At 33.3% G+C, this 23,558-nt stretch overlaps 1 protein-coding gene across 1 annotated transcript; it reads left to right on the forward strand.

Moving 5' to 3' along the window:
• Window positions 1-3,775: 3,775 nt before the first annotated feature.
• Window positions 3,776-8,661, forward strand: LOC139499560 (GTPase IMAP family member 9-like). Its single transcript, XM_071288291.1, has 2 exons — window positions 3,776-3,913; window positions 7,220-8,661. The coding sequence occupies exons 1-2, from the start codon at window positions 3,796-3,798 to the stop codon at window positions 8,530-8,532; spliced, it is 1,431 nt and encodes a 476-aa protein (XP_071144392.1). The 5' UTR covers window positions 3,776-3,795; the 3' UTR covers window positions 8,533-8,661.
• Window positions 8,662-23,558: the final 14,897 nt, after the last annotated feature.

Below are 23,558 nucleotides of genomic sequence, written 5' to 3' on the forward strand. Positions count from 1 at the left end.
GTCTTATATCTCTGAAACCAAAGCATTTAGAGCAAATTTGACATGGGGTTAAAATTGTTAATTAAGTCAAGATCTATCTGCCTAAAATTTTCAGATGAATTGGTCAACCCGCTGTAATGTTGCAGCCCCTGCATTGTTAATTTTAAGATGTTTTTTTTAATTTTGTTTATTATCTCGAATATTAATGTAGATAGAGATAAACTGTAAATAGCAATAATGTTCAGCTAAGTGAGATCTACATATAAGTCAACATGATCAAAATTGTCAAGCAACATGACTCTACTGGATTTAAATTTTCTGTTCTCATGTATATTAAACAAGATGGAGCATATTTAATAAGAAAATGAAATTGTTGGTTATGGTATATCAAACCACATTTATTTTATTTTATCAGGTAACAGATTCAAAAGTGAACATGATCAAGAACCTGTCTATGACGAAGAAGGAAAAGGTGTGAAGAGTTCATTATTTTTCTACAGTTACAACTTTAAGTTTAACAGCGGCAATAAAACCAATTAAAAATGTAAAACTATAAAAAAAAATTCAAAAAAACTACTATATTTTTCCATTTATATTTGAAATGATTTTAAGTTAAGTTAAACCTGCAAAAATATTATTTCTAACGGGATAGCACATCCTCATTTTTAACCGAAATGTTGTTTTCCCTGCTTGGAAATTTAGATCGATCCTGACAAACTTATCGATCCTTTAAATAAACTTTTCCTAAGCATTTACCAATTCAAAACTGTAATTTGGTCATTGAATATTGTTTTTATAGGTATATCTGTAACGTGTGCACAACGAACTTAGCGCGTGTATTGCGTGTACGTGAAGTGTAACTGAGCGTTTGTTGGGCGTTTAAGAAACATATGTTCGCGTTTGCAAGGGGTTTGTCCAACGTAGATGCAATGCACGCTACGAAGGAAACAACTTTCTTGAACGTGTTTGAGACGCGCCCCGGTCGTATCTTAGACGTTCTATTATGGAATGTTTGCTACAAACACACCAGCATACGTTTAAGTTGAGGTGGAACTTTCTTGAAGCGTATAGAACGTGCCATAAACGTGTCTCAAACGTATATGTAGAACGTTAACTCGCGTGTAGCGTGTGTTTAAGTGTGTGTAGCGTACTGGTATACGCTAGACACACGTTTGAGCTAGATGGAAATTTTACGCTGCATAAAAATTTCCTCAAGTTGTAGCGTTCATCAAAGCGTATACCTTTGTATTTCGACCTACTTTTAACTTGTGTAAGGAGTGTTTAACATGAAATTATTGGTCATAGTATATCAAACCACGTTTATTTTATTTTATCAGGTAACAGATCCAAAAGTGAACATGATCAAGAACCTGTTTATGACGAAGAAGGAAAAGGTGTGAAGAGTTCATTATTTTTCTACAGTTACAACTTTAAGTTTAACAGCGGCAATGAAACCAATTAAAAATGTAAAACTATAAAAAAAAATCCAAAACAAATACTATATTTTTCCAGTTATATTTGAAATGATTTTAAGTTTGGTTAAACCTGCAAAAATATTATTTCTAACGGGATAGCACATCCTCATTTTTAACCGAAATGTTGTTTTCCCTGCTTGGAAATTTAGATCAATCCTGACAAACTTATCGATCCTTTAAATAAACTTTTCCTAAGCATTTACCAATTCAAAACTGTAATTTGGTCATTGAATATTGTTTTTATAGGTATATCTGTAACGTGTGCACAACGTACTTAGCGCGTGTATTGCGTGTACGAGAAGCGTAACTGAGCGTTTGTTGGGCGTTTAAGAAACATATGTTCGCGTTTGCAAGGGGTTTGTCCAACGTAGATGCAATGCACGCTACGAAGGAAACAACTTTCTTGAACGTGTTTGAGACGCACCCCGGTCGTATCTTAGACGTTCTATTATGGAATGTTTGCTACAAACACACCAGCATACGTTTAAGTTGAGGTGGAACTTTCTTGAAGCGTAAGGAACGTGCCATAAACGTGTCTCAAACGTATATGTAGAACGTTAACTCGCGTGTAGCGTACTGGTATACGCTAGACACACGTTTGAGCTAGATGGAAATTTTACGCTGCATAAAAATGTCCTCAAGTTGTAGCGTTCATCAAAGCGTATACCTTTGTATTTCGACCTACTTTTAACTTGTGTAAGGAGTGTTTAACATGAAATTATTGGTCATAGTATATCAAACCACATTTATTTTATTTTATCAGGTAACAGATCCAAAAGTGAACATGATCAAGAACCTGTTTATGACGAAGTAGGAAAAGGTGTGAAGAGTTCATTATTTTTCTACAGTTACAACTTTAAGTTTAACAGCGGCAATACAACCAATTAAAAATGTAAAATTATAAAAAAAATCCAAAAAAATTACTATATTTTTCCATTTATATTTGATTTGATTTTAAGTTTGGTTATAACTGCAAAAATATTATTTCTAACGGGATAGCACAACCTCATTTTTTACCGAAATGTTGTTTTCCGTGCTCGGAAATTTAGATCGATCCTGGCAAACCTATCGATCCTTTAAATAAACGTTTCCTAAGAGGTTACCAATTCAAAACTGTAATAAGTCATTGGATATTGTTTTGTAGGTATCAGTATTAACTTTGTTATCAGTAAATTCAAAACTAACTTAATATTATTGTTTAATGCCTATACACATTTGCTTTGCACGGGGTCATGATTTCCTCTGACGACTGTTTATGGCGATTATACACTTAACCCATTACATATTGAATATGCTCTGATTGATAATTTAGTCTTAAGGTGGTACCCAACACTTTCACTAAAATTAATTTGGCTCGTTTAATTTTCATAAAATGTTGACAAAATATTTACTTTGACCCTTTGACAAAAATATAAAATATTCAAAAAATTTGAACCAACCATTTTGTAAGAAATATTACACTGGTTATATAGCAATTTGACAAACACTGATTTTGATCATTAGGAAGCTTAACATTCCCGTAACAATATAACGTAATTAAAACTTTTTGCCGATTTTACAGAGTTATCTCCCTGTAGTGTTATGTACCACCTACAATGCATGATTTTTTATTATTTGTTAATGGCTTTGAACTCGCTGTCAGTTACTGGGTTTACTCTGAGATCAGAAGTTGGTGTCTTTTTGTTGTTTAGAGATCCAGATACCCGGACACGTTTACTCTGTGGTTTTGTTAGATGTAGTTCAATCTAACTGATGGGTGAAACTTTTTTCAACAGATTTTTTTTTATTGTTATTATGTTGTACTCTTACATCACTATCCTGTGTTTGGGAGGGGTGAGATCACGATAACATTTTAAACTCCGCCACATTATGTATGTAAAAATGATAACTTGACAATCAAAACACTGTATTTTGCTTATTGTGTTATATAGTTTCTGTTATCTCTATGTTTATACGACTTCTACTTTTATTATTGCTTTTTGTTGACCACTGTTGTTAATGTTTCGATTTTGTCATCAAACAACTCGAGCACAATTTTATCAATAGTTGTATGATTGATCCCAAGTTCAGGGATAATCTGTCTTTAAAGAGACGCGATATATCTATAAGGGACATTCAGTCAATCATAAAATGACAACACAAAAAATTAAGACCAAATGACAATAAAAACAAATAATATATACAGAATACAACATAGAAAATCGAAGACCGACTATGAATTATTTACCTTTTTTCTAATTTAAAAAAAACTGTCAAAAGCAATTAGAAATGTCGTGACTATAGTTTAAGATGATTCAATATTTTCTTTGTTGTAGATACCGGGGACGATACCAATACTATAATGTCAGCTGAAAAAAGTGACATAATATCCGACACAAGTTCAGAGCTTAAACTTCCATCAATACGATTAACTGGACTTCCACAATCTTCTGAGTCCTTAATATCACAACTTGATAATAGTAATTTATCTTATATTTAACAATCTTACACATCAAGGGTATCAATTATTCTGTTAATCTATTCTTATATATGATGATTGATATTTTTGAAATTACATGGTTTGAAGCTTACTGATCAAGAACAGAAATATGGTGAACAGACTTGCAACCAGTTATATCCCCTATTCTTAAAACCTTGGTATTGCTTATTTCATGGTTATTTTATAACCTATATCAGAAAGCGACTAATGTTTTTTTGTTAACTGTCCTTTACAACGTGCAACTTTCAAAGAGTTTATTCAAGTAACCGTTCCTTAAATATTTTACTTACTGCTATGCACCGGATTTTCAAAAACTTAATTTGAGATCATTGAACCATAACTTAAAAATATAGGTCAAAATCAAAGGTTAATGTCATATTTTAAGTTTTGACATTTCATTGATTTCTCTATTGTTCTCAATTAGTTATTGATTAAAAAAATTCAAATGATGAAAAACTATAGGTGCAATTTTAATACTTGACGACGATATTGCTTTAATCATTATGTAAGAGACATAACCCTCATTTACCGATTGTTAAAAGACATTACCAGGCAAATCTTTTATAGTCTTATGCACTGACCATGTGGACTAATGACCTTGACCCTTATTTTTTTCTATTTGAGAGCGTCCATATGACTTTCACCTGCATGTCCTATAATTAAACGCATCATAAAAATATATTTCAACAATTTCAGCATGTTTATGCACTGGAAGTATTCTTGACAAGCAGTTGCTAGGGTCGCTTCCAAATTTTGCATTTATTGACACAACATAATTTTCAGTTAGTATATAAATTCTATAAAATGAAATATAAAATGTCTCAGAGACTTTTAAATGTATTACTCCAAATTATAGTTATTCTTCACATAAAAAGTTAGTCTTCCATAAAATTAATGAATTAAAACATATCATCTTACTTTTATTCTTCCTACAATAATTGGTTCAAAAACTGCGTGAGCATTCCAGGAGAAATACAAAACAAAGAAGGGAACCCGGTAAGGGAAAGTGTAAAGTAATGTAAACGTTCGTCATAGTTATGCTTCTAAATTCCCGTTGTCAAACAATAACATCAGTATGTTGTGACGGCCTTACGGTGAACTTGGATTGTTAATGTCGGTGTCATTAAAACATCAGCCATGGCGTTGTCATTTTTTTTATTTATGAGTGTAACTGTCCCTCTGGTATCTTTCGTCCTTCTTTTTTTAACCTTTTTTTTAACCTCATTTGATACCAGATATTAGAGGGACAGTGAAACTCATTAATCGAATATAAACTGACAACACCATGGCTGATCTTTCAAATGACACCGATATTCACAATTCAAGTTTGATAATTTTCTTTTTTTGTCACGGCTGTAAAGTGAAATTTAAAACTTACAGATAGAATTTAGTGACGTTATTGTGAGCACATTTTCGCTCTTTAAAAATACTTTTAAGATTATGAAACTTGAAAGCAGGTTGTCCTGATTCGTGACTCGTCGTGAGTGACCACCAATAGACATAATCAATGGATGAAGGGTCAGTTTTTTTTTATCAAGGTGTTGGATGCTATGACAGACGGATTTATATCAGCTATGTTTCTCGCATGTTGAAATGCCACATAAGTATTGATTTTGCGGTTTCAGTGTTTTATAGTATTGCAAGAACAGACTGAAATGGGTAAAAATTTGCAAAAATGAAATGAAAATTTTTAAAAGCCGTCTTTGCCTTCTGACGATTGCTACGACCAACAATGAAGAACAAAACATGATACACGTTAATATACAAACGAAGATGTGGTATGATTTCCGATGACACACATATAACATATTTAACAGTGAGCAAAGCCCATACCACATAGTCATCTATAAAATGACCCAAAAGGACAAATGTAAAACAATTCAAACGAGAAATACTAACGGCTTAAATAGTGTTCAAAAACAAATATATGAGACATCAACAAACGCCAACCACTATATGACAGGCTCCCGCCTTGGGACAGCCACATTCATAAATAACGTAGCGGTGTTAAACATGTTAGCGGGATCTCAACCACTCCCCTAACCTGGGAAAGTATAGTTACATTTCAACATAAAAACGAACTATAGATATCAGTTGAAAAAGGCTTAACTCATTAGATGGATACAAATGTCGTTATCTTTTTAACTTTATAATTTCAAACTTTCCATTGACGATGAAGAAATGGATCAACCTTATAGCTGTATTCAAGTTATTATTTCATGCGTAATGCGTATTTAAGAATAATAAACTAAAAAAAATGGAGTGTTGAGTTCCTAAAGTCTGTCAGTTTATTATAACAAATGTAGTTTTTAATATTGCGAAAGATGCGGCATGATTATAATCACGATCATTCAAACTGGCATTTTTAAATTTGGTATATCAATTAAACATGATTTTTTTCTATATTGTAAAAATTTAAATATAATTTTAGTCTAAAAATTAATTATTTCAATAATATATGCATGCAAATGACACTTTATTCATGTTGATTGCTACAATTAAAATCAAAAGCAACGATTGAATGTCAATCTAAACTAGAACGCACTACATCAATGGTAATTTGGGCACTTTAAATGCAAAGATACATGTACGTTGTTACCCTTTTGACAGTTTCATTATGATATTATTTGTAGCAGTCTCCACTCACTAAGACCTGGTTTTGCGTTTTTATTCTTTTGATACAAGTAGAGTTCCTTGATCATTAACATGTGTACGTTTACCAAATATGTTCTTTACCCTATGGTGGATTGACCTTTCAGGTGCTGCTTGCATAAAATATGCGCCTCAGTATTTTGTTAACAACCCTTTTTTGTCTCTTCCTTCTCGATATTGTCAAAATCGATTAAATATTGACGCTTTAATTTACTTAAAATATATTTTATTTAAATAATCATTTACATAACATATGCATATAAATACAGAAATACATGTATACTAAGGAGTTCGGAAACAAGGTTTCCCTTTTATCAATCCGTATATCTCTCTCCGTCTCGCTCTAAATTATTCCGTTCTAACCATTTTGGAATATTTACGTATTTAATGTATTGTTAAATATTTTTATCTGAATATACATAACGTATCTGCCACCAGACAGTTTGGAATAAAGCAATAGGCTTCACTGAGAGATCATTAAAGTCTTAAGTCTCTGTAAATAGTAAGTCTGAACAGTCTGCACTTTGTACTTTATCATGTTTATAGAGAAATAGAATGTCATTAAGTCTTAAATTGTGCATCTCTTATTTAAGATTGACTCATGCATTAATAAAATTAAATATTTATGTTCTAGGCTTCAAAAACGAAATAAGAATAGTTTTGATTGGTAAGGCAGGTGCGGGAAAGAGTACTACCGGTAACATACTGCTTGGTAAGGAAGCTTTTTCTGCAGCAGTCAGTCCCGTGTCTGTAACAAAGGAGTGCTGCCGTGCTGAATCAGATATTCATTCAAAGAAAATAGTTGTAATTGATACTCCGGGATTGTTCGACACAGAGCTGTCGCTTGAAGAAATCCAGAAAGAAATTATACGATGTGTTACTATGTCAGTTCCTGGTCCTCACATTTTCCTTATTTTACTGCAAGTTGGAAGATTAACAGCGGAAGAAATTTCAACACTAGATCAACTCTTTGACATATTTGGAAAGAACATGAGCCGATTTTGTATGATAATATTTACAAGGATTGAAGATTTAGAAAGAGCAGGTAGTACGATCGACAGATTAATAATAAACGGGGGGCCACTCCTTTCTGGATATATTAAAAAGTGCAGTGGTAGATATTTTGCTCTAAAGAATCCTCTCTCTCAGAAAGAACAATTTCAAGTCTCTGCAATCTTATTTGAGAAAATAAACGAAGTTATTTCGAAAAATAAGAATAAATGCTTTACAAACGTATTTTATACAGATGCAAAAGACAGCCTAAACATGTCGATAAAGAAAGTCTATAATTCTCAAAATGCTAGCAATAGTATCAAGACGGTTCAAATAGAGAATGATTGCGATAAAAAAATATATGAAATTAAAAGTCAAAAAACGCATTTAGGTAATGAACTTGAGCACGAAAGTGATATAAAGAGACAATTGAAAAGTAAACGGGAAGCACTTCTGAAATCCGATGGTGTTGACTGCAGGAATCTTAACGAAGAGTTAAGAAAACTTGACCTAGCAGACAGGGAATGTGATAAGCGCATGTCAACTCTGAAAAGAGAACAGGCACAATCTGAAAACCAGTATGAAGAAATCAAAACTGAAAAGACACATTTGTTGGCAATGAGGGCCGAAGAATTCAAAAATGAACTTGAAGCAGCGGCTGCAATGGCTATTAGTGAACAAACAAAATTAATGGAACCAAATTTTATGAAAATACTGAAAAAACAGCAAGAAATTCAAGATCTCAAAACCTGGTTTGAAAGTGGTCAACACATGTCAGATAAGAAGATGAGAAACTCATTCATAGATAAAGAAAAGGCTCTTCGTAAACAGAAAGAGGAAATGGAAAAACAGCTTGAAAAGAAAGATAAACATCTAAAAAAAATGATGCGTAATTCAATGAAATTAGAAGACGAGTTTAAACGTACCAAAATTAAACTATGCGTTCTTATGTAAAACATGGGAACACATATAACCCTTAGAAATGTACAGAAGTATATTATTTGTTGTTTTGAATTGTAAATAGTCACATAAAGATTATATTACAAGTATATCATATACAATGTTATCAAATTCACAAAAAGATTGCAGTTTATATTCGATATCTATATAATAAAAAAGATTAATGACAAAGGTGATGAGTTATTAACTTCCAATATCCAATCGTGTGACATCCCAACATCAGTTTTTGCATTATATTAACCTCAATATCATAGATGTGATCCTGAAAAAACAAAAGAGTTAACAGGGATGTAGAACGACAATAATGAAAAGTTTCGGACACAAACTGGTTGACTGCGTGATGCGCTTCTGTCTGAATATAACAGAAACATACGTGTTCCAGCTTCATTTTTCAGAAACAGTAACTAATCCAATACTTGTCATCTCATCAGACCAGTTTGTAAGTAATTAGGTGTGTCAATTGCGACATTTTACCTGTGCAAGGCGCACGACGGGTGTATATTGCATTGCACGAATAAACCGTCTCCACACCTGGGCATTATTTCATAAAATTATTCACTACTCTGATACAAATATATGCGCAAAAAAACAAATCCAGTATTTTGATTTGTTTTTTCTTTGCTAGATAATCGTGCTCTTATATTTGTTTACTGCGGATCCTCATTTTACTTCAGTTGCAAAGAATTGCGCTAATATTAACATACCTTTTTGTGGTACGGTCACTTTCTTTGTGACGTCGCGTTATTGTGATACTTTTATGATTATAAACTTATAATGGCAGACGTAGTTATATATGAACGCCTTAGTTAATCTTACGATCAAGATACACAACGAAACGCAATAATCTTGATTTGTGACGTGATCAGGCGATTATCGTCGCCAGATTAGCAAGGCGTCTTTTTAAAGTCATAACAACAGAACATGTGTATATGTGGCGCGATAGTCAAATAGTTTTGAGTTGGATTAAATCTTCAAAAACCTTAAAACAGTTCGTAGCAAATTGAATTAAAGAAATAGGAAAATTAACAGAGAATGCTGAATGGAATTATTGTCCAAAAGATGACAACCCAGCTGATAACTTTACTCGCGGAATTTACGTTTATCTTTAAAAAGCAGATTATGGATAAACGGTCCACCATGGATTTTAAATCGTAAAAATTTGCTGACATGGACGAGGAAAATAAAAGACTTCAACACGATGGAATCTGTTAGTGACGACTATACAGAGGATGAAAGTATAAATGCTTTAACACAAACAATTCCGTGTATCGACATACAACGATACCGATCTTTAGAAATAGCAATATAATAAGAGTAACAGCATACGTCTTGTGTGATATACAGAACTTACGGAATTCAAAAGATAAACGGTCAATCTGATTCATCAGTGTGGAGGAGCGATGTAAAACATTACATATTCTAATTGGAGCAGCACAACAGGAAACATTTAAGGAAGAAATTGATAGCTTAAATTCATCTTCACAAAAAAAAGTGCCACTTGTTCGACAACTTAAACTATGTATAGACGACATAAAATACTGCGATGTACCGGAAGAATACAAAACGCACCTGTGGAGAAAAGTATCAAATATCCGTTGCTATTGTGAACACATCAAAGTCTTATGTCTTTAATCGTAATGCATACCCACACTAAAACTTTACATGCCAGATTTAACAGTATAATTGCTTATACTTAACAGAAATACTGTTTACCTAGAATAAGGCAATGCATAAAATCACAAATCCGTTAATGCGTTCAATGCATGCATTACAATATCAGGAATGCCTTAGAGCGCACCCGACCCGCCAACGCTACCTAAAGATCGATTCAACTACGATTATCCTTTTTCAATAACCAGTGTTGATTTTACAGGAGCTTTGTACACAAATGGAAAACACAACAAATTAAACAAACTTGTATTTTTTTTCAATTGCGCCGCTACACGAGCTATACACTTGGAGATAGTCACAGATTTAACCGAGGATTCTTTTATACTTGCATTTAAAAGATATGACTTCAGGGGATCTATAACAAGGATAATGTTGTCCGATAATGCAACAACCTTCAAGGGAGCCGCCGAAGATATTAGAACCAATACAATGGTATACAAGAAACCCGGCCGATCAAGGAACTGAATGGAAATTCATACCAAACGGAGCACAGTGGTTTGGAAGCTTCTAGGAATGCCTAAATGGACTAAAAAGAAATTCAAATAAAACACTACTAGGAAAGTCATGTGTCACAATGGAAATATTGAATACAATTGTAATCAAAATCGAAGTGACTCTAAATAATCGTCCGATAACTCTCATTTCTACTGACATTAAAGAGACCAAACCGTTGACGCCTGCGCACTTGTTATAAGGTCGTCTACTTGACACCCGATTATAAGAAAAATATTGACAGTGTTACATCCGAAGATTAGTACATAAACGGAATAAAAAAATCTAAAGAGACAAACCGAACTAATCAACCACTTTCGATAAAGATGAAAACACAAATATATGACATCACTCCGCGAATTCCACCGTACAACTGGAAGAAACTGACAGACAATACAAGTAGGTGACATTGTACAAGTACACAATGATACAAATCGTAAACTGTGGAAATAAGCAGTTGTACAAGATTTAGTCCGTGGAAAATATGGACTCATTCAATCCGCTTTCATTAAGACCCACACAAGAATAACCAACCGTCCAATTTTAAAGCTCTATCCGCAGTACAAATCATGACTGTAAATGAACTTTTCTACCCAGCAGAGATAAGTTCATGTATAGACTGTTCACTTTACTACGGTTATTAGATGATAGACTTGTAAAAGTGTTAAATTATCCAAAACGTGAACAGTGTTAAAAAATATTGAGAGACTTTTACAATGATTTTATTTCATTTTGTGACACAATTGTTTAGAAACATTTAATACCAAATTGAAGAATCGTTCAAATTGTATTTCATATTTGAATTGAATATCATTTCCTGTTGACCAAGTATTTAAAGAATTGCGCTAATATTAACTAATAATAATGTTTACTGCGCATCCTAATTTCACTCCACTTGTACATAATTGCTCTAATAATAACGTACATTTTAGCGGTACGGTATCTTTGTGCCGTAGCGTTATTGTGATACCATCATGTTAATTGAATATAAACTTATAATGGTTGCCTTCGTTCTATCTGTAACGCATTAGTTAAGCTGGCGATTAAAATACACAACGCAACACAATAATCTACACCACTATTAAGGGAGAGGGTATTTATTTCTTTTTAAGTTGTGCATGCGATTTACTGCTGTACACTTTATTGTGGACGGATTTATAAAAAAAGAACATTGGTAAACGACGTTTTGTCTAATTGTCGTAACTGAAGAATTAGTGGAAGATATCAGCAAGCAAAATCAAGGAAATTGTGCAAATGATGATACAAGCATGAAAATTAGCACGAAGCATAATTATTATATACTTTTTAAGAAAAAAACTGCTGGCCATAAGAAAATTTAATTTTTTCAAGATGGCCACCACCTTTTCTAAAATGGCTGATTTTTTTTATTCATTCCTGTAAGCTTCTAGTTTTTGCCCGAGTATGAAGTGTTGCTTTTCATGCCATTGTTTAAAAACACGCCCTTTCAGTTGCAATATCAAGCATTCGATGGATAAGATGAAAAAGGTGGTTAACTTTCTAAATAGTTGGAATGGCCAGACTTGTACGAAGAACATACGTTTATCGTCATGTTTGGTGGATTGTACATTAAAATGGCTTGTTTTGCGTATCAAATTACAATCCTGGTGCCTTTGGTGACTATTTTACACCACTGGGTCGATGCCACTGCTGGTGGACGTTTCGTCCTCGAGGGTATCACCAGCTCAGTAGTCAGCACTTCAGTGCTGACATGAACATCAATTAAATGGTCATTTAAATAAATTACCTGTTTACAAAACTGTGATTTTTTCCAAAAATTCAGTTTTCTTATCCCAGGAGTAGATTACATTAGCCGTATTTGGCACAACTTTTTGGAATCTTGGTTCCTTATTGCTCGATAACTTTGTACTTGTTTAACTTTTATAGCTGCTTTGATATGAGCCTCACTGATTAGTCTAATGTAGACGACAAAACGCGCGTCTGGCGTATTAAATTATAATCCTGGTGCCTTTGGTGACTATTTTAAAATTCTGAGTAATATATTGCGTAATACCGGATGGAGATGTGTTCCACTGAAGCCGATATTGCAACACCTAGAATAGCAGGTGCTTTTATGTATGTTCAAATGTAATTAGAAATATACACGCGCATCAGATAACTGCATATGTGGTTTGCTTGAATTGATAATGCCAGCCGTTATGAAAGCGTTAACACAGAACATATAGTTCATGACTCTGTGATGTACAAGTATGACTGTGATCAATGGGTGTAAGGAAAGAGAGTCATATCGACCACAGTGTAATTTCTGGCGTTCAATTACGAATAAAGAACTTCATGTTCCTTCGTTAGTATGCTCATTTAACGAGTCAGATATCGTAATTTACAAACAGTCCATATCAAGCATTATACCAATGTTGGTCTTGATCGTGTAAATCATGCTCGATGGTTACCCATCTATCTCCAATATATGGCTTCCCTTCAACAACATCCCCACACGTGGCAATGAAATTTGCAAATGGTAATTTTTATTGTACGTAAAACCAACAAGTTTATTTCTTATATTACAATTGATCAGACACAAAACACAGAATAATAAGTCGTAAACGGCGATCTTGGTACCATACGTTTAATCGAAGATCCCTTCGAGACGATAGATGGTTGCTGGACCAGAAGTCAGTAGACTGGTAGATGAATTTAAAAGATTTAGTGCTTTGAGTCATTCTACAACAGAAGAAAGACGTCATGAAGCCTCTACGAAAACAGAAAAAGGATGTCTTTGAAAAATTTTAAAGGCTTTCTAAAGTGATGAACAAGTTTGATAATCCATTTCTAGAAGAGTCGTCAGATTTGTACAAAATTTACTCTTTTAAGGAAATTGTTGATTCAGAAGTAGGTACATATGTATATAAACGCCAAGATATTGGGCCAAAAAAGCACGATCTTTTGAAAAAATTCGAAAACGAAAGAGAATCTACTTTTTTTTAACCAAATGAACATTTCCATAAAAGAGGGACGAAAGATACCAAAGGGACAGTCAAACTCATCAATCTAAAACAAACTGACAACGTCATGGCTAAAAATGAAAAAAGACAAACAAACAACAGCACAAATGACACAACATAGAAACCTAAAGAATAAACAACACGAACCCCACCAAAAACTAGGGGTGATCTTAGGTGCTCCGGAAGAGTAAACGAAAGAGAATCTACTTTTTTTTAACCAAATGAACATTTCCATAAAAGAGGGACGAAAGATACCAAAGGGACAGTCAAACTCATCAATCTAAAACAAACTGACAACGTCATGGCTAAAAATGAAAAAAGACAAACAAATAACAGTACACATGACACAACATAGAAACCTTAAGAATAAACAACACGAACCCCACCAAAAAACTAGGGGTGATCTCAGGTGCTCCGGAAGAGTAAGCAGATCCTGCTCCACATATGGCACCCGTCGTGTTGCTTATGTGATAACACATCCGGTAAATAGTCTTATTCGGTAGGTCACATTCATGAAAGGGAAGGGGATTGTAGTTACGACGTAAGGAACATATCCGATATCATTTGTGAAACGGTTATTCCATAACGGTCAACCAACTCGTGATGACGTCCATAAAATTTACGAAGGGATGATTTCAACTTCACCATTTGGAACTCTTGGTTTAATAGCTTCCTTGTGAGCAGCAACCCTCTATCAAGAAAATCATGATAGGAAATGCAAGCACGGGAATATCGTATCAATTGGGAGATATATATCCCGTATGCAGGTGCTACTGGAATATTGCTACTTAGAAATGGAAAGTTCACAATTGTAAAGCTGAAATCATGTCTTTTGTCGTAAAGTTTTGTTTTCAACCGACCCTCATTGTCAATTTCTAGATGTAAGTCAAGATATGAGGCCGACTTAACTGTATGTGTAGTATCCTTTATCTCTAGCTCGATGGGATAGATGGGTTCCACATAGTCACCAAATTTTGAATTGTTTAGTGAAAGAACATCATCTATATAGCAGAAAGTAGAGTAGGATATTGCTAACTTCTTATCTTTCTTCCTAAGAAGTTCCTGCATGAAGTCAGCCTCATGATGATAAAGAAACAAGTCGGCAAGTAGAGGGGCACAGTTTGTTCCCATTGGAATGTCGACAGTCTGTTGAAAAATACGTCCTCCGAACGTAACAAATATGTTGTCAATCAAGAAATCAAGCATCTTGACAATATCAGTTTCAGAGAATTTTTTGTTTGAATCAGAGTGATCCTTTACAAAATAGAATTTATCCCTCCCTAAGACAAGATATTTGTATCTACGTTGGCCATTCTTTTCTATGACGCAAAGCAATATCAACTCTTTCAATTTGTCTCTTAGTTTGAAATGTGGAATACTTGTGTAAAGAGTAGAAAAGTCAAATGTTTCAATACTGTTACAAGATGTAAGAGAGTTAGATTGTATGTACTTTAAAAGATCTTTGGAATTTTTAAGTATCCACATCTGGAGTCGTAAAATGAAACTGGAAACTTCTTTGTCTAAAAACAAAACTAGAGAACCTGAACACTGATATTGCGATCTCTTTTCTGGATTTTTCATTTCTTCTAAAGCCATTAAAACCAAACTGCTCTTCCGTCTATGTGTCATATACGATATGTATATAAACTCCAAGATAATGGGCCAAAAAAGCACGATCTTTGAAACAAATGCGAAAACAAAAGAGAATCTGCTTTTTTTTTTAACTAAATGAACATTTCTATAAAAGAGTCGTAAAATGAAACTGGAAACTTCTTTGTCAAAAAACAAAGCTAGAGAACTTGAACATTGATTGCGATTTCTTTTCTAGATTTTTCATTTCTTCTTAAGCCATTAAAACCAATCTGTTCTTCCATTTTTGTGTCATGATGTGGTATTAAATCGCAGCAATTTGGTATACTTGAAACATTCTGCGATTTGCCATAAACTGATCCAAATTCTGACGCATTTATCATAGGTGGGGCAGCAATGGTTAATTTTTTGCCACCACTTGGGGCAAACATATGTGATGATTATGTAAATGATATCATACTGCCTTACATACATCTGCCTTCGACATCGGTTTTTTGTTTACTAAATAAATTATTTAAAGGCTGGGACGAAAACAAAAGGCAAAGTACTGGTGGTAGACGGAAAGTTGTTGGTTCTGGTAGCCAAGGGTTTTAAGTAGTTTTTTCTGTGAAGATGATAACAAAACGGAATTGTTCAAGTTTCTTGCCGACAGAATTGCTTCTTTAGAGACTAATGAAAATTCTTATGCTACTCAAGTTGAAAATGTACTTTGCAATTTCAATACGGATACTTACCAGCTATCCCCTTGTAACCATTAAAAAGCAGATACACGAAAGAGTGTCCATGATAAGCATGCTGCTGAAAATGGTTTTAAAAAGTAATTTCAAGTAGTACTGACATAGATGTAGTAGTATGAGGAATTGCAGTGCTTGCAAGATTAGGTGTGGACAAATTTTGAATAGGTTTAAGAAGGAATAAATGCTTCCTGTACATGTCATATCAAATGCTTTTCCTTTCTTTCATGCATTTAGTGGGTGTGACACTGAGTCGGCATTTCACCGGAAAGTGAAAAAGTCAGTTTGGCAGACATTGGAAGAATTCTCAATTGTAACGGACATTTTTGCCCGATTTTGTATGAAGACGCATACATGGACATCATAGAAGTATTTGTTTGCATTATGTACGGAACCCTACCGTTTGCTGTTAAGGAGGCACGATTAAAATCGTTTGCAAGGAAGCAGCGGCCTTATTATTCTAATCCGCCTACCACAAAATCATTATGATTACCTATGGTAGACGGAATAGTATCATAAGGCCGCTGTTTCCTTGCAAACAATTTTAATCTTCTGGAGCACATCAAAGGAGAATCATATATCAAGATGGACATGTTTGGGGTCGTCTGGGTTTATGCATTTGACAGGTTCTTGTGCCAGGACATGACCACAGGTCAGTTGGGTCCAAGAAAAAAACCAATGATAATTGAAAACCAAAATGGACTTCTTTGCTGGCCGCTGATCCTCGTGTCATGATTTTTTGAATGCGGATGCCAGAAATTCAGCAGTGTTGGTAACTGTAAATACTACCGTTCAGGCCTTCCATGTACATGTTTGTGTATTGGTAACTGTAAGATAATTATAAGATAAGCAACCTGTCTTTCTAAAAAAACTACTTATGCATTTAAACTTTAAAAAAGCAGTTATATCTCTTGTTAAGTTGATAGAAATGATAAAATTTACATTTTCCACATTTTTCCGCCATTTTGGGACCGGAAGTCACTCTTTTTCGTCATGCAGGTATTGTTTTTCGTACTTTAGAAACTGTACTTTTAAGTTTTATCAAAACTGACATTGGATTATACCTATTACATAGGTTTCAAATGATTGACGAAATGTAACCAATTGGATATGACGCCATTTGCAAAATGAGCGGTGGCCATCTTGAAAAAATGAGATTGTTTTATGGCCAGCAGCTGATTTCTCTTAATTATTATTTTATCCACCCATATACCAAAGTTCATGCTTGTATTACGATTTGCACAATTGTGTCCATAATATCACCCACTAAATAAAAGAAATACTTCAAATAACACATAATATCATGTTATAAGCTGTTTTGTTACTCAGAATTAAAATTCATGAGATCATTGACTTTAAAACGATTTGATATTTTCAAACATTCTGTTTCCAGCGTGCTATCCATGTCATATCTTTCCGTTACCGAATATACTTAGATTTTTATAAAAACCAATTTGTAACACCTTACACAAAATTAGTGAACATTCAAGACTTTAAACAGTTATATGTCTGCCATTTACCTTTACACTTATTTGCTGTTTGGTCTACATTTTAGTCATATTAGCCATTCTTATACAAATGGGGATATTTGATTGCTAATCAACTGACTATCCCCTAGGGTAATGAAATAGTAGTTAGAAATTAACGGTCACCATACGGCCTTCAACTGAAAGAAAACTAAAACCTTATAGTCGGCTATAATTGGTTCCTCCGCTGCCAACTTGAAAGGTGCAAAACGAAAATAACTAACCGCATTTTGCCTGAAAGTGTAAGGATGTCAATTAAAGTTGGTTCAATACTCGACGTTAATCATTCAACATGTTCAGCATTCAAACTTTTTTTCAATGAAAATAAATTGGAGTTTAAAAAAATGTTTAACAAAAATAAAAGTTAGAATGTGAAATGTTGAGTTATGAACAGACTTGACATCCATGATAAACAAACATGACATACATGTATAAAACAAATAATCACCATATTAACGCCTCCAGTAGTCTGTTCGGGTAGCTTACCAAATTTTGTCAAAATGACATAGCCATAACATTTTTTTATTTAGCGGTTAAATTCTTTAAAAAAAAGAACGCTGTGCATGTAAAACACAACTATCTAGTACACGATCATTTTAAATTCGTGCAACTTTTTCTGTAAGATTTTCATCAGATCATATACTAATATGCAAAAAGAAAAAAAATCTTTATGCTGTCAGGTCTATTAATGAAAACACATTCAAATCCGTTATTTGATTTCGAAATATTATGTTAAACTTTCGACGTTAACATATCTGATGTACATGATGTTCCAAAAAGTTGTGCCTAATACGACTAAGGTAATTTATGACTGGGATCAGAAAATCCTTAGTTTTGTAAACATGAAATATTTTAATCAATTAGTTAAATCATAAATGAAATTCAAATCAAGACAACACAGATGTAAACAAAATTTGAAATTGGTGAATGTAAACAGCTATATGACTTTTTGTGTGATGGTTAATACCCTCCAGAGTTTGATGATAAGGAAAGAAGATCATTTAAAAGAAAGGCTGAAGAATTTGTTTTATATATGAAATTATCCTGCATTAGTAGATTAAGGTTCATTTGGAAACAAACATGCACAACTCATTTATAAGCGAACAAATGATTGACGTGATTAAGGAATTGTAATATTTGCATTTGTATTGGGGGAGGTATGCATAATCCACAAACAAAAGTAACCAAGAGTTTCTTTACCGAAATGTGTTCTTAATAACTATGAAAAAACATGTGACCAGAACTGAGTGACGAGGCTCTCGTTTTGAATTGTGAGAAAATATTCGGAAATCTTAATTCTATAACTCTCTTGAAGTCACTGAAGTTGTCGTTAACCATATATCTAGCTACTTTCCAAGTCAACTCTCTTCAAGTTGCGCTAGACCGGCGCAAGTGATAACAGCTGATGGATATCGTCATTGATAATACCACTTCAAAACACAATGCAACGACGTCATTTATCAAACGAGCCGATACAATGTACGTGTGAGAACGAAAAATCCAATGGTTCAAAACATTGAGAACAAAAAGTTTCGACCATATTTACCATACGAAAGATATCGATCAATCTGTAGCATATATATTCAAAGAATAAAAAAGTAGCCAAATATATATGGTTGCCTTGAAGAAACAAAAGTACTTAATTTCTATTAACACAATTTCAAATAAGTTCTTATGGCAACTCAGATTCAAAATACAGTTCACATTTTATGACAAATTAATACATTAACTCATTATTGATACAAAGCTTAAAATTAAGCACGACAGCTGCGTATTTCGTCTACAAAAGACTCATCAGTAACGATCAAATCAACAAAGTTGTCAAAGCCAAATAAAGAATGTTTTGTTCCCAAGTTATTGATAGTGGATACACATTTACAAGTTAACTCTCAAATATATATATTTACTACGGTTTAAAATTTTCAATTCAATTGAAAAGAAGGATGTTCATAAGGTTTATATTCAACACAGACTTTGTTATTTAATTTAAGTGATAAATCTTTATGCTGTAAGATCTATTAATGAACACACATTCGAATTCGTTATTTGATTTCGAAATATTATATTAAAATTTCAACTTTAACATATTGGATGTACATGATGTAAGAAAGATAACTCAAGTTTGATTAAAACCGAATACATAGATGATACTTTGTGAATTCATGAATTTAGATTTTCAAAAATATTTTTGATATTTAAAGATACAAATTTGAAGCAAAACCAAAATTAAAATTATCAAATCATCTTTTAGATTCGGATTAACATCCATCGCATAAAAAAAAAAACCGGCATGATTAGAAAATACAAATATTAACATCATAACAAAGACTTAAAAGACTAACGTATTCTTGCTTTGCATGCATTAACCGCCATGCGAATCCAAAGTTAGTCAAAATTTCACAGTCTGGAAAACAGTACATACGCTTAATTGTAAAGTAGGAGTAGTTAGTTTCACCATCAATCAAAGGCACTATTTTGATAGCTGATAAATTAGATATCGATGATAAGAAAGGAAATAACGCGGATTGATTGATTGATTGGCATTTAATGCCACTTTCAGCACTAGTGTGTTATTTCGTGGCAGTCAATTTTTTTTTTGGTGGGAGCATTTTTCACCCTAGCAATAAACTTACAGACACTAATGTAATTTGGTTTTCATTAAAGTGGTGGAACATCTATACACATGGAAAAGGGTATTGCAACACCTCTATTTTTTAAAACTTGAAAAATTAGCCTCTTATTTTGGATGGAATATGATAAAATATTTGTAAAATAATATTGAAACGTAGTTAAAGATAACATTGGCATTAAAACGAACAAAAAATGTATGAAAAAAAAAGTTTTATCTAACCAAAATTTTTATCACAAAATGAAATGTTTTTTGTACAAATAAATGCATTTTACAACTTTTACTGTAGTCGAACTTAACAAGGTCAGACATTTCAAAATTAATCATTAGATTATTGTTCACATCATTGTTGATCGCTATACGCCATAGAATTAGTTCTTTGTGCGCAGCCTCTATTTAAACGGATAACCGCATCTTAACGTCTTCTGATTCCTGCCATAAGTCGACTAATGTGTTGCTAAAGTAGCAGAAACCATTCCCGACGAAGGGTGTTGTTTATTTCATGACGTGTTTGAACTGGAGTGTCTTTTCGTGCACTTTACGCCCAATAGTGTCCCATATATGCTCGATATGGATCAAATTCGGGCTACGATTGGGCCAAGGAAGATAATCCAATCCAATGGAATTCCTTCCACGATGCTTATTTCCAATTATGGCGAGCTCTGCACTATATTGGATACGGGCAACAGTGTGTCTGTTTGTAGGCAAAGGTCCCCGAAATGGTCTTATCCCACGATAAGCAGTAGCAATGAGCCGATCCCTAACAGTTCCTATTTAAAGGCTCCTGTATTTTCATCACCCTCTTTTTAATATTGTACTGTTTGCAATGTTTTTCCTTCTGACCAACCTTCATTATGCTTGGTTTTCCCTAGCAGATGTTATAGGGGGTGTTCATGATCTCGGAAGGTCTTTACAATCGTTTGGTAACAATTTTTATTCTCAAATAAAGGCAACAGTAGTATACCGCAGTTCAAAACTCATAAATCCATGGACAAAAAACTATATCGGGGTAACAAACCAAAACCGGAGGAAACACATTAAATATCAGAGGAGAACAACGACACAACACTAAAATGTAACACACACAGAAACGGACCAAGCATCAGACAAAATCCCACGAGAATAACAAATATAACATCAAAACAAAATACATGAATTTGGGATGACAAGTACCGTGACACGTCTTAATGCAATGTGAATGTACACTAAAAAATAAAGGAAAACAAACGACGCAACATTAAAATGTAACACACACAGAAACGAACAATAATATAACAATGGCCATATTCCTGACTTGGTACAGGACATTTTTAAAGGAAAAAATGGTGGATTGAACCTGGTTTTGTGGCATGCCAAGCCTCGCACTTTAATGGCAATGTTAAATATAACGACTTCTAGTGGAATAGTGATGGCCAACAATACGTGCAATTTTCACAGCGACATACCTGCTTCTCTCATTCTGATTATATTCTTGCTGCACCAATTGCAAGGTGTCAATCACATAACTTTATAAACTTGGTTATTTAAAGTGTTGAAAACAATCAGGATAAAAACATCTGTGTTACTGTTTACGAATAGTAGCTGCATGTACAGATAACAACTGAAAGAGTCGATATTTATTGATTAAACTCAGATGATATCTAAATGATGTTTAACTAGTTCTATTTCAACAAATTATATCACAAAAAAATAAAGATTGTTTTTTTAATTTGAATTTCAATTTGGTGTTGCAATACTTTTTTCCATGTGTATAGTTCTTTAGTTACAATTCCAAACAATCTTAAAACATCTGAACTATTTTGGTAAGCGTCGTGGAAAAATGTTAGTTTTTCAAGTTTTTTTTCTAACTCAAAACTCTTAAATTCATTTCTACACGTGCTATACCATTTATCTGTGTATTCCTTATCTAAATAACTATACTCATCTTCGATACCAGGAGCATAAGTATATACGTCAGACGTGTGTTCCGTCTACACAAGACTCGGTAGTTACGCTCGAATATGAAACGGTTGAAAAGGCAAAATACGACACAGCAAAACATAACCTTGTTCAACATGTTGAACTAAGTACAAATTTTCTATAAAGTTTTAATTTATTTATTTCCATTTTACGATATAAGATACTACGAAAACACGTTTGTATGCATATTGGTACATAATGAAAAGAATTCCACAGCAATTTTTCAACAAAAACATTACTTTGGTTCGACTGTCGTACAAATGACAGGTTTCGCGCTATAAAATCAGGTTCAATTTACCATTTTCTACATTTGAAAATACCTGTACCAAGTCAGGAATATGAAATTTGTTCTCTATTCGTTTGATGTGTTTAATCATTTGATTTTACCATTTGTTTAAAGACGTTCCGTTTTGAATTTTCCTCGGAGTTCAGTTTTTTTGTGATTTTACTTTTTTTTACAAATTTGCACTATCAAAAAGAAGCATCACATACCATTTAATTTTTATTCATTTTGTCCTGGCCGAGAATCGATAGAAGACTGACCACACTCTGACACAAGACCACAGCAGCAGTATATTTATATTTGAGCTAGCGTCTTATGCCAATATCTTGTACATGTTTAACAGACGTTAAATGGTCGCGTATGTGGTTAGTCTTTTTTAGTAAATTACGAAATAACGTGGAAAAACACCTAAAAATCATGCTTATAATATCATGAATATGGAAGAAGTCAACATTTGTGTTTTTAGTTTCAATCAAAATAACTGCGCTTCTTACAGTTGTTGACATTTTTTTAAATGATCTTGCTAATCAGAAGAGGACAAAGGTAGCTGGACTGAGAACAACTTGCTCTGCTTCATCATATATAACCATGGGTTTTGTTGTTGCGTAGGACCAATGGGAATTTGAAATTGTATGAAACACCTCCATTATTAATATTTGAGGTTAAAAATCTCAAACATAAAATACAAAAACTGATGCAATGCTTAATGTCAAAAGATAATAATAGAGAAAAAAGTATGTCAGATTAAACTTTTTAATTAAACAGAATACACAATAATTTATTAAATATAAAAGAAGCACATGCCAATGAACACGATTTTCCATATATTAGTCACAAGGTAATCTCTAACATAAAAAGTAGTATTTCAACAGTATTTTGTTTTCCACATATCCGAAAAAGGTGATAGATGTGAATCATGATGTCTTATATACATCAATAGAGAAACCGGAATAAGTTGCCGAACCATCACTCCTGAAGGTGATGTAGAAACCATTTGCTTTATACCATATATCATCTGGATTTGAGAATCCCGTCAAACTGTACAACTGTATTCCACCAAGCCTATCATAAATCTAAAACAAATTAAACACCAATGAACGTTTCTTTTTACTTTGCCCTGAAGCAGCAATAAAATGGTAAACAAATACATATTGT

The sequence above is a fragment of the Mytilus edulis genome, chromosome 12 (genome assembly GCF_963676685.1).
Source record: "Mytilus edulis chromosome 12, xbMytEdul2.2, whole genome shotgun sequence".
Lineage (NCBI taxonomy): Eukaryota > Metazoa > Mollusca > Bivalvia > Mytilida > Mytilidae > Mytilus > Mytilus edulis.